The 13495-nt window shown below is 42.0% G+C and overlaps 1 protein-coding gene across 1 annotated transcript; it reads right to left on the bottom strand.

The window, feature by feature from the left end:
• Nucleotides 1-278: 278 nt before the first annotated feature.
• LOC137378636 (probable G-protein coupled receptor 139) lies at nt 279-12647 on the bottom strand. Its single transcript, XM_068048928.1, has 2 exons — nt 12563-12647; nt 279-1171 (listed from the first exon to the last, which is right to left on the bottom strand). The coding sequence occupies exons 1-2, from the start codon at nt 12645-12647 to the stop codon at nt 279-281; spliced, it is 978 nt and encodes a 325-aa protein (XP_067905029.1).
• Between the last annotated feature and the right edge of the window lie 848 nt (nt 12648-13495).

The raw sequence follows: 13495 nt of genomic DNA, 5'->3' as shown, positions 1-13495 counted from the left end.
AAAAGAACCAGAGGGGAAATGGGAATAAAAACATTTAGTCAGGGATTTATGATCTGGAATGCACTTCCTGACAGGGTGATGGAAGCAGAAACAAGAGAGAATTTCAGAAGGGAATTGGATAAATATTGTAAGGGAATCAATGCTGAGCTGCTCGGAGCTCTGGGATTTGGGCTCTGGTACAATCCTGATCCTCTGGGCTCTGAATTTAGTGCTGCTCATCGGGATATTATCTTATTTATGAGATGGAACTGAATTCTAATGCTGAGAAATCTTTTCATTCACTGTTTATTGAATCTGAGAATCATAGTGAAAGGATATTTCACAACCGTTTTCAGCTGCTCTCGGAATTTGCTCTGAGTCACTGTGTAGATACAGGTGTTTGTGCAGGTACTGAGGAGCTGGAGCAGGTATCCGATGGTACTTGCGGTGGGTGAAGGGGTACGGGAATCAGACATGAATGCAATTCGCTGATACAGGTAACACGTAACATAGGTCATCCATAAAACAATAAAACTACCTGAGATAGTGAAGAGTAAAATGATGGATTTTCTGCGTTTGTCCATCTCGGGGTCACTGGGACTCTCCCTATCACTGCCCGCCTGGAGTCTCCGGCGGGCTCTACTAGCTATTAAAATGTGTCTGAAGGTCAGAGTGTTGAGAAACAGAATCAAAACGAATGGGAGCAAAGGGGTTAGAAGGCGATGAAGAATCTCGTATGCTGCCCAGAAGATTGAAGTGTAATACTCTGGTTTTGTAATGCAAAACCATTCCAAGTTATTGAAGATGTACTGAGCTTTAAATTTGAAGAACCAGGGAATACATTTCAAACAGCTCAGTACAGGCACTGATCCAATAATCACCCTTGCAGTTTTCTCAGTGCAATATTTAGTTTTCAGCTTCTGGCAACAAATGGCCACAAATCGATCAAAGGTGAAAGCAACTGTAAACCAGACAGAAATCTCTGTGGTGGAAATAATGAGCATCGCTACCAAACTACATACAGGAGTAATATCCAGGAAAGAAACTGGGAAATAAACAATCAGCCACCTCAGAATCACATCAGTCATGACAACCATGAGATCAGCCGCTGCCATGGCTACCAGGTAATGAGTGACACATTTGGAGAGACCGCAGTTTCCCTGAGATAGGATCACAATCGCCAGCAAGTTAACTGCAAAAAAAAAAATTAAGGTAGGAATTACTGGTCGAGTTCAAAGCATCAGTTAAACAGGATGTTCTGTTGAATTTACTGCATCTCATATTTGAAAATGACGTCTGATTGTACTCGTGTTTTCAGCAGGAAACGGATTGTAAAATGAAAAAAGACATATTGTTAATCAATTGAGAGAAATAAAAGCAGCATGTATCTTAAAAACAGACATGAGTTCTGGCCATATGACCTGGATCAGTGAGGGAGGAGCCCGAGGGAGGACGGCCTAGTGTCAATGACATGGAGTCAAAGGAAGAGAGAGAGGTGGGAGGGCCTGGTGTTAACTGGGGCCTGGGGTCAGCCTGTTGTTAACCAAGAGAGGGGAAGGCAAGGGAAGAGGGCGACTTACAGTTAACAGTGGCGGGGGGAGAGGTGATGGGGGAGGTCGACGGGAGAGTGAGAGGGGAGTACATGGTGTTAACCAGGCCGGGGGCTTAGAGTTGGTGGAAGGAGAGGAGGGCTTAGTCTTAACAGGGGTGAGGGGAAAGCGAATGATGGCGGTCTTCTACTAACCTAGGTGGAGGGAGGCTGGAGAACCTAGCATTAAGTTGGAAGAATGGAGATCTGCCTGGTGTTAACCAGGGGAGATGGCCGAGGGAGGATGGCAAGGGGTGGTGGAGAGGAGGGCCTGGTGATAACTGGAGAAGGAGGGTGAGAGTGGATGGCCTGTTGTTAACCTGTGATTGGGTGGAAGTGGGAGGTAGGAAGGTCTGGGAGGAGGGAGCTAATGATTCAGGTGCAATTATCTGTACTAATTCAGCACCTTCAAGTAAGCTCACAGCACAAGGAGGGAGGGAGGACATTTATTCCCAGACAGACCCTCAGGCCATTTCATTCCAGTCAACAGATCTTCGGAGGTCTACTTCACTTGGGGTGCAGAGTGTAACAGAGATGTCTCATGCCCAATCAACTGTATGTCATCTGTGCATGGACCTTCCTGTGTTATCTGTAGAGCAGATTACTGGTGAGTTGATCTGTATCAGCTGGGTAGGGATGTAGTTCTCATGGCTTGTACTGATAATATGCTCTTCATCCACGTGAATCTTGCTAACTTTGTGAATGTGAGAATCAGCCTGGGGTTTCTGATTCGAATTACATAGAATTTACAGCACAGAAATAGGCCATTCAGCCCACTGGTCTCTGCTGGTCTTTATATTCCATACAAAACATATGAACATACATATAAATTACGAGCAGGAGTAGGCCACTCGGCCATTCAAACCTGCTCTGCCATTCGATATGTTCATGGCTGAACTGATTACTCCACATTTCCACCTCCCCCCGATAACCTTCCATGCCCTTGCTTATCAAGAATCTATCTACCTCTGCCTTAAAAATATTCAAAGACTCTGCTTCAACCGCCCTTTGAGGAAGAGAATTCCAAAGACTCACGACCCTCTGAGAGAAAAAAATTCTCCTCATCGCTGTCTTAAATGGGCGGCCCCTTATTCTTAAACAGTGAACCCCAGTTCTAGATTCTTCCACAAGGGAAAACATCCACCTGGTCAAGACCCCTCAGGATCTTCTGTGTTTCAATCAAGTCACTTCTTGCTCTTCTATATTCCGGCGGATACAAGCCTAGCCTGTCCAATCTTTCCTCGTAAGAGAGCCCGCCCATTTCAGATATTAGTCTAGTAAAACTTCTTTGTACTGCCTCCAATGCATTTACATCCTTCTTTAAATAAAGAGCCCAGTATTGTACACAGTACTCCAGATGTGGTCTCACCAATGCCCTGTATAGCTGAAGCATAACCTCCCTGCTTTTGTATTCAATTCTCCCATAATAAATGATAACATTCTATTAGCTTTCCTAATTACGTGCTGTACCTACATACTAACCTTTTGAGATTCATGCACTTGGACACCCAGATCCCTTTGTTTCACACTTGCCCACATTATACTCCATTTGCCAGATCTTTGCCCACTCAGTTAACCTATCTATGTCCCTTTGTAGCCCCCTTATGTCCTCTTCATAATTTACTTTCCTACCAATGTATCATCAGCAAATTTAGCAACCATACCTTCGTTCCCTTCATTTAAGTCACTTATATCAGTTGTAAAAAGTTGATGCCTCAGCACAGATCCCTGTGGCACACCACTTTTTACATCTTGCCAACCAGAAAATGACCCATTTAAGCCTACCCTCTGTTTCCTGTTTGCTGGCCAACCTTCTATCCATGCCAATTTGTTACCCCCGACATCATTATTCAAGAAGTGTAGCTGGGATAAACCAGGCAATTACAGGCCAGTGAGTCTAACATCAGTGGTAGGGAAACTATTGGAAAAAATTGTGAAGGACAGGATTAATCTCCACTTGGAGAGGCAGGGATTAATCAAGGATAGTCAGCACGGCTTTGTCGGGGGGAGATCATGTTTAACAAACTTGATTGAATTTTTCGAGGTGGTGATTAGATGTGTAGATGAGGGTAAAGCAGTTGATGTAGTCTACATTGACTTCAGTAAGGCTTTTGATAAGGTCCCGCATGGGAGATTGGTTATGAAGGCAAGAGCCCATGGGATCCAGGGCAAATTTGCAAATTGGATCCAAAATTGACTTAGTGGCAGGAGGCAGAGGGTGATGATCAAGGGTTGCTTTTGTGAGTGGAAGCCTGTGACCAGTGGTGTACCACAGGGATCGGTGCTGGGATCCTTGCTGTTTGTAGTGTATGTTAATGATTTGGACGTGAATATAGGAGGTATAATCAGTAAGTTCACAGATGACACGAAAATTGGTGGTGTCATAAATAGGGAGAAGGAAAGACTTGGATTACAGGATGATATAGATGGGCTGTAAAGATTGGCAGGACCCTAGAAAGTACAGAAGGTCAGAGGGACCTTGGTGTACTTGTCCATAGATTACTGAAGGCAGCAGCACAGGTAGATAAGGTGGTGAGGAAGGCATATGGGATACTTGTCTTTATTAGCCTAGGCATTGAATATAAGAGCAGGGAGGTTATGATGGAGCTGTATAAAATGCTAGTTAGGCCACAGCTGGAGTACTGTGTACAGTTCTGGTAACCAGACTGTAGGAAGGATGTGATTGCACTGGAGAGCGTGCAGAGGAGATTCACCAGGATGTTGCCTGGGCTGGACCATTTCAGCTATGTAGAGAGACTGGATAGGCCAAGGCTATTTTCCTTGGAGCAGACAAGGCTGAAGGGGGACCTGATTGAGGTTTACAAACTTATGAGGGGCATTGATAGGATAGATAGGAAGAAACTTTTTCTCTTAGCGGAGGGGTCGATAACCGGGGGCATAGATTTAAGGTAAGGCCTAGGAGATTTAGAGGGGATTTGAGGAAAAGTTTTTGCACCCAGAGGATGGTTGGAATCTGGAAAACACTGCCTGAAGGGGTGGTAGAGGTAGGAACCCTATTTAAGAAGTATTTAGAAATGCCATAGCATACAAGGCTACGGGCCAAGTGCTGGAAAATGGGATTAAAATCGATAGGTGCTTGATGGCCAGCACAGACATGAAGGGCCAAAGGGCCTGATCTGTACTGTGTAACTCTATGACTCTATGACCATGAGCTTTTATTTTCTGCAATAACCTTTGATGTGGCACCTTATCAAATGCCTTCTGGAAATCTAAGTGCAATACATCCACTTTATCCACAGCACATGTAACTCCCTCAAAGAACTCCAATAAATTGGTTAAACATGATTTCCCTTTCACAAAACCATGTTGACTCTGCCTGATTACCTTGAACTTTTCTAAATGCCCTGCTGTAACGTCTTTAATAATAGCTTCTAACGTTTTCCCTCAGACAGATGTTAAGCTAACTGGCCTGTAGTTTCCTGCTTTCTGTCTTCCTCCCTTTTTGAATAAAGGAGTTAAATTTGCTATTTTCCAATCTAACGGAACCTTCCCCAAATCTAGGAAATTTTGGAAAATTAAAACTAACGCATTAACTATCTCACTAACCACTTCTTCTAACACCCTAGGATGAAGTCCATCAGGATTCGGGGACTTGTCAGCCCGCAGCTCCAATAATTTGTTCAGTATCACTTCCCTGGTGATTGTAATTTTATTGAGTTCCTCCCTCCCTTCCATTTCCTGACTTACAGCTAATACTGGGATGTTACTTTAATCCTCTATAGTGAAGACCGATGCAAAATATCTGTTCAATTCATCTGCCTACTCCCACCCCTCTTTAGCTAACCCTATCGTCATATCCTTCTATTCTTTTCTCCCTCTTGTGATTATCTAGCTCCCTCTTCAATGCATCTATGCTATTTACCTCAACTACTTACTCCCTTTGTTAGTGACTTGCTCGCGATGTTTACACATCCAGTTGCCAACGTAATGTCTCAGACACTGAAGCGATAAATGTATATCGAGGATCCTCCCAGATTACCAGTAAGGGCCTTCCTGACCAGGAGGCATTGAACTCAGTGTTGCTCCTCCACAATCCCTGCCTACACCTGCCTTTTGTCATTGCACTGGACAGAGGGGGAATAGAGAAGCTGCAAATGTTCCAAGAGTCAGGGACAAGCTGGATCACAGGAGTCTCAGCTCAATCTCCTGAAAGGCATTCACCGCCTGCTCGCCAACAATGTTGTCTGCAGAATGAAATCTGAACTGAACCCTGTGTCTGTTGAGTGTATTGAGGGGCTCAGATGCTTCGAGCAGTTGCGTTTGATTTCATTTGGTCCTTTGGGAAGAACTGCTCACAGATAGGATACACTTAATGTTACCTCTCTTTCTAACTTAGTGCTTCTCTGAGGAATTTCCTTTGTGCCATTCCACTCTGAAAGGGAGGGATTTCCTCTGCCATGTGCTGTTCCACACTCTCCACTTCTTCACCCTTTCTTCCATCAGGATATATTCTGGTGAAACATTCTACCATTTGGTATGGTGGTTGGTCCAATGGAGGAGTCTCTTCTCAGGGATCTTTCCTAGCACCACTGGAGACCCGGGATGGAGATTATTGGCCTTCAATCACCAACTGACACAAGGCCTGGCAACCCACTCTTTCCAGGGCCAGAACAAAATCAATATTGACACTTCTCATCCGTCTGTTTTTCTGTTACCTGAAGGAGTGCATCTCTATTTTTGATTGTATTTCATCCCTACAGTGCTAATCCTAGGTCATCCAGTGTGCAGGGTGGGCAGCTTGGAGGATCTTCTAAGCCTGGCAAAAGTCACCAGTTACAGGATGTGCAAGATTGTCAGGAATGATAATGCTTCCTACTTGTACAGACCTGGGACTGAACCCAAAACTTAACGTCCTTTCTGGCACAAATTCACACTGGTCAGTGAATCATGGATTCACATGGGTTAGAATTATTGATGAAACAAAACATAATCTTACAAACGATGTTGCTGCACTCTTACACCAGCCCCTGCTCATGTATCTTTCTTTTCTAATTCAGCTGTAGTTGTGTTAATTTATTCCACTGAATATTCTTTCAAACAACAATCGTTCATTTAGACAGCACCTTCAAATTAGGGAATTTCCTCAAAGCATAAGGAAAACATAGACACTGAACCGAAAAGGAGAATGTTAGCAGTGTTGACCAAAAGCTTTAGAGGTGGGTTTCAAGGAAGGTCTAAAAGGAGAAGAAAGTGCAGAAGTGGGGGAAGGGAGTTCCACAGCATGGGATCCAGGTAGCTGCAAGGATTGTCACCAGTGGTGGGGTGGAGTGAAGGGGTGCACAAGAGGACAGTTAGAGGAATGAGAGATCAGAGGGGGTTTTAGGGCTGGGGAAATTTGCAAAGAGAAGGAGGGGTGGGCTATGAAAGAACTTAAACAGGAGGAACCGAAGTTTAAAATGGAGACACTGGGGAAACCAGGAGCTAACTGAAGCTCAGTGAGCACAGGGTGAGTAGGAGTTTATACTGGATAGGACAGGAGTAGCAATGTATTAGATGGAGATGAATGGAGGTTAGAATGGGTAGAAAGAGCTTGCATTTATAGAAAGATTTTTGGGTGCTTAGGATATCTTACAGTCCTTCCCAACCAGATGTGGAGCTAGGTTACAAAACAGATAAAAGAAAGACCATTTGCTCCACCTTCAATTCCAACATCCAGAAAAACTCCATAATGTGTCCGCACAATACAGTATTCAGTTGTTTCTCACATGCTCCGGGGTTTCTGTTCCAGTATCCAGAACAAATCTAGAGCTTGATGACTTTTTATGGGAAGAACTTCCTGAAATCTGAACCACTGTCATGGTTTGGTCTGAAATAGTGCCCAGTATGTTCATTGTCATTGCCTTTTTACATCGGACAATACATCTTTCAGTCACTCCTTTCAAGGCTGAAAAAGCCAGGTTTTTCCAGTTTTCCTTCACAACTTGTTCTTAGTGCCCAGAGATCTTCTGGCTGTTCTCTAAACTGGTTCCTTTTCTACTCAGGATCAGAACTAGAGTGAGTGAGTGCTCAGTTTGAGCATTGCTCCTTCATTTTGATTCCAATGTTGTCACTACATGACTCAGTATTCAATTTACTTGGTTTAATATTACTGCACCGTGATCTTGACAACTGGCCAGCGGGTCCTCTAACACTTTGGGATTATGTTTGACAATTACACCACCATTTCTGAAGGAAACATGTTTTCATAGCATCATCTTTGAAGGGCTATCCAATTAGTCCTGCTCTTTCCCCATAACCCTGCAATCTTTTCCCATTCAAGTATTTATCCAGTTCCCTTTTATTATTGAATCTGCCCTTTCAGGCAATGCCTTCCAGATCACAACATCTTGCTGTATAAAAGGTGACCTCATGCTACCTCTGGTTGTTTTGCCAATGATCTTAAATCTGTGTCCTCTGGCTACTGAACATTCACCCACTGGTAACAGTTTCTCCTTATTTAATCTATCAAAACCCTTCATGATTTTGAATGCCTTCATGAAATCTCTTCTTAAACTTCACTGCTCCAAGGACAAGCCAGCTTTTCTGGTCTCTCCAAGTAACTGACATCATTCATTCCTGGTATCATTCTGGTAAATTTTCTCTGCACCTTCTCTAAATGCGTGGCTTTATTTCTAAAATGTGGTGCAGAGAATTGGCCAGAATACTCCCGCTCAGGCCTAACCGGTGTTTCATAAATGTTTAGCAAATTGTCCATGCTTATTTCCTCTATTTCATTATTAATAAAGCCAACAAACCTACGTGCCTCTGTAACAGCCTTCTCAACTTGCCCTGCTATCTTCAAAACTTTGTGTACATACCTCTTCAAGTCTCACTTCCTGAACCCCCTTTAAAATTGTACCATGCCCTTCATATTGTCAGCCCTCGTTCTTTCTACCAAAAATTAATAAACTTATACTTCAGTGCATTAAATTTCATCGGCCATGTGTCTGCCCATTTCACCAGTATGAGTCCTGAAGTCCGTCATTATACGAACATACGAATTAGGAGCAGTAGTAGGCCATTCAGCCCCTCATGCCTGCTCCACCATTCAATAAGAATCTGGCTGATCTGTTTGTGTTTGGAATTCCACACTCCCATCTACCCCCAATAACCATTGATGACATTGCCTAACCGAGCTCCGCCTTAAAAATATTCAATGACCCTGCCTCACTACTTTCTGAAACAGAGTGTTTCAAAGTCGCACAACCCTCTGAGATAAAAAAAATTCTCCCCATCTCTGTCCTAAAAGGGTGACCACTAACTTTAAAACAGCCCTAGTTCTAGACTCACGCACAAGAGGAAACATCCTCTCTGCATCCACCTTGTCAAGACACTTCAGGATCTTATAAACTTCAATCAAGTCTCCCCTCACTCTACTAAACTCCAGTGAAATCAAGCCCAGTCTGTCCAACATTTCCTCATAAGACAACCTGCTCATTCCCGGTATCAATCTAGTAAACCTCCTCTGAACTGTCTCCAACGTACTTACATCCTTCCTTGAATCAGGAGACAAAACTGCACACAGTATTCGAGATGTGGCCTCACCAATGTCCTGTATACTGAAGCATAACATCCTTACTTTTATTCTCAATTCCTCTCATAAGTAAGGATAGCTTTCCATTAGCCTTCTTTATTACCTGCTGTACCTGCATATTAATTTTTTGTGACTCATGCACGAGAAAACCTAGATCCCCTTGCACCTCAGAATTCTGAAGTCATTCTCCATTTAAATAATCCTCTGCGTTTTTATTCTTCCCGCGAAAGTGAACAACTTCACATTTTCTCACATCATGCTCCATCTTCCAGATCCTTGCCCACTCACTCAGCCTATCAAAATCACTCTACAACCTCCTTATGACCTCTTCACAAGATACTTTCCTAACTATCTTTGTGTCCTCTTCAAATGTAGCTACTATGCCAACAGTCCCCTCATCTAAGTCATTAATATTAATAGTAAAATGTTGAGGCTCCAGCACCCTATTTTCTGCCAGCCAGCCAATCTTTTTTCCTTGCTGCTATGTTACCCCGTACAGCATGGGCTCCTACTTTGCACATCAACCTTTTATGTGGCACCTTGTCAAATGCCTTCTGGAAATCCAAGTCTAGTACGTCAATGGGCTCCCCTTTATCCACAGCACATGTCACTCCTTCAAAGAACTCCAACAAATTGGTTAAACATGATTTCCCTTTCACAAAGCCATGCTGACTATTTCTGATTACCTTGAGTTTTCCTAAGTACCCAGCTGCAAACTCCTTAATGATTGATTCTAACACCTTCCCCACAACAGACAGCAAGCTTAACTGGCCATTATTTACCTGTTTTCTGCCTCCCCCACTTGCTGAATAGAGGGGCTTTCCAGTCTGATGACACCTTTCCAGAATCTAGCGAATTTTGCAAAATTAACATTTACGCACCTACTACCTCATTAGCCACCTCTTTTAAGACCCTAGGATGAAATCCATCAGGATCCAGGCCCGCGGCTTCACAGGAAAGGGGTCAGTGATTTTCCAAATATCTTTGGTCAGTGCCACTTCCCTGGTGATTGTAATTTCACCAAGTTCCTCTCATCCTTCCACTTCCTGATAAACAGCTATTACTGGAATGCTTTTTGTGTCCTCTATAGAGAAGACTGAAGCAAAATATTTGTTCATTGCATCTGCCATTTCCTTATTATCGACTATTAACACCCCATTCTCACTCTCTGGAAGACTTTACTCACTCTTTTTACTTACTCTTTTCCTTTGTAAATACCTGTAGAAACTCTTGCTATCCATTTTTACATTTCTACCCAGCTTCCTCTCATACTCTAATTTCTTTCTCCTAATTAACCTTTTAGTCATTCTCTGCCATTCTTCATATTCTGACCAATCATCTGAACTGCCACTCATCGTATGCAATTATATGCTTTTTCCTTATGTTTGATGCTTTCCTAAACTCCTTTAGTTAACCACGGATGGTAGGTCGTCTCGCTAGAATTTTTCTTTATGGTAGGAATATAATTATTCTGAATATTCTGAGATATCCCCTTAGATGTCTGCCACTGCTTCGCTGTTGATCTATCAACCAAGTTCACTTCAGCTTGCTCAGCTTTCATGCCCACATAGTTACCCTCATTCAAGTTTAAAATACTAGTCTCAGACCCACTCTTGTCTCTTTCCAACTGGAAGTAAAATTCAATCATATTGTGGTTGCTGCATTTTTACTCTGATGTCGTTAATTAATCCTGTCACATTACGCAATGCCAAATCTAATATAACCTGATCTCTGGTTGGTTCCAGAACATGCTGTGCTGCTCTGAGAAACTATCCTGAAAGCATTCTATGAACTCCTCATCCAGGCTCATATTGTCAATCTGATTTTTCCAGTTTATATGTAGATTAAAATCACCCATGATTATTGCCGTCCCATTTTCACAAGCACCTAATATTTCTTCTTGTATACTTCATCTTACACGATGATTACTGTTCGGGGCCTGTAGACACTCCCACTGGTGACTTCTTTCCCGTACTATTCCTCATCTCCACCAAAACTGATTCTACATTCTGATCTCCTGAACCAAGGTCCAAGGTCCTATTATCCTATTGTTTACTACATTTCCAAGTTGTGTGTCACCTGGAAGCTTTGAAATGATACCCTATATATCCAACACAATGTCATTAACATATATTAAAAAGAGCAGTTCTCCCAACACTGACTCCAAGTGTCAACCACTGTATACCTCCTTCCAGTCTGAAAAATAAATGCCCACCACAACTCTCTGCTTTCTGTCTCTAAGCAATTTCATAGTGACACAGCCACTTTACTTTTAATCCCATGGACTACAGTTTTGATAACAAGTCTTTAATAAGTGAGGAATTTTGTCAAACACCGATCTAAAATACATGTACATAACATCAACTGTGCTACCTTCATCAACCCTCTCCTTTACTCCAACAAAGTCAATTAAGTTTGTTTTCTGCCGATTTGCAATGCATTACACTTATTACTTGACATAGATCATTGTTGAGCCCAGAACATGTCTTGCCCATAAATCTCCAGTAATCTCCTTTCAGGCTCACGTGCCCCTTTCCCCTTTACAATCTACTCAATGGCCTCCTAAACATCTGCGAAAAGAGCAGGAAGAGGAAGTGAGGCAACACATGAGGTCAAGCATCTCACAATGGATTCCACGATCATTATTATTATCAGAATCATATTAAGCAAATACCATATCTGCAGTGTATACACACTGAAAACAGACTGCAGATGAAGATGTAATGAAGATATCAGACACAGTGCCACATTATCAAACCTCCAGAAATAAAACAGTCAAAATGTAAAGACATCGGTAGCTTTGGTTTTGGAGCATTATTCACCCCAAATCACATTCAGTGCAAAATAGGATTTGCATGATCCTTTGTGTTAGCTTAAAAATATTGCGCTAGATACTGGTAATGTCCACAAAACTGTCCACATTTCCAGATCTAATCCATCACCATGGCAAATTTGCACCAATTGTGCCTATTTATGAGCCTTCAAGGAGGCTCCTAAAATTAAGCTGTTTTGTTGAGGCACAAGGACACTAATAGGCATGTTTTAAAATCATTTAAACATTACTTTTTTAATTACTAAGAAACTGACTATTGTCCACCAATATATCTATTGAACTGTTCTGTGCAGCTTTTAAAATTCATTTTCAATTATTTAAAATAGGCCGACACAAACTTTTCAAATGCTTATTTTTTGTGTTAAATCCATTTTCAGCTTTTTTTGTAAAGCTGCATGAGATTATCACTCTTAAATATATCAAGAAATATGTATAATTCACTCCAAAATGCTGACCGATCGTGCTAGTTCATGGCAGATTTTATTTTCAGAGACATTCAAATGAGTTTGAACAAAACCTGAGGAAAATTAGCATTTCTTGAAACTATCACAATTTGCACTCAGATCGCAGAAACACTTCACCAATGACACAACAAGGAACAGATATTAGGAACTTATTAGTAACTTACTGGGCACTCCAATGGCACCAAGCACAGGACAATAAATGACCTCAACATCAGCTAGTGTCGGTATTAAATTGAACAAATATTTCATGCTCAGTTTAAAGCAAGAACTCCAACTTTAACTGAAACTGTGATCATCTAAAGGAGCCTTTATACATACACAACAAATCGTCCAGGGACATAATTAGGTTGGGTGATCATTAATATTGCTTACAGTCATTTGAACAAACAGATCTGAGAGAGGCAAACAGCATTAGCATCGAGTAGTTCAGAAGTGGGAGGGATAAGACAGGGTTTGAGGGGGTGGGGGGTAGGGTGGTGGTAGCATAGAGGAATGTGTGATATCTAAAATGGGTCTGTCGTGCAGGTGTGTATGTACCTGCAATGTGGTCAATGAGGTTGGAGGGCTGCAGGCTCAAGTAGCTACATGGGATTATGGTAAAGTGACAATAATGGAAAAGATAAACTAACACTCTCAATTTGTCTGACTGTCTTTTTGCGAACCGTGCACCCGAATGAGTAACTCCACCCCACCCCGAACTTCTACTTAAATAGTAAACTTTGATCCATGTTATGTTTATGCTCATCAAATAGAGGAATATGAATATTCAGAAATCAGTTTAATTCTGGTCATTTAACGTCAGCATTAGGCCTGCTGATCAGGTGTTTTAGAGGGCGATGTGCCTGAAAATGGACTTTATTCTGCTTCAACCTTCAAAGACCACCACAACTGTTCCAAAGTAATATAGTATTATTATCATTATTACTTTTATCAACATGAAAAAAGGAAATTAAAATTAAAGAAATGTGACCAATTTGGGAGCAAAAAGGGAATCTACTTTAGGGCAGAGAACATGGATGAGGTAATAAGTACTTTATTAATCTGTCCTCAGAAAACAAGAAGATGCTGCTGCCAAAGTCCGAAAATAATGGGGTGGG

This window comes from Heterodontus francisci, chromosome 17 (assembly GCF_036365525.1).
Source record: "Heterodontus francisci isolate sHetFra1 chromosome 17, sHetFra1.hap1, whole genome shotgun sequence".
Taxonomy (NCBI): domain Eukaryota; kingdom Metazoa; phylum Chordata; class Chondrichthyes; order Heterodontiformes; family Heterodontidae; genus Heterodontus; species Heterodontus francisci.
The sequence above is the reverse complement of the archived record's forward strand: the minus strand, read 5'-3'. Positions and strand labels throughout refer to the sequence as shown.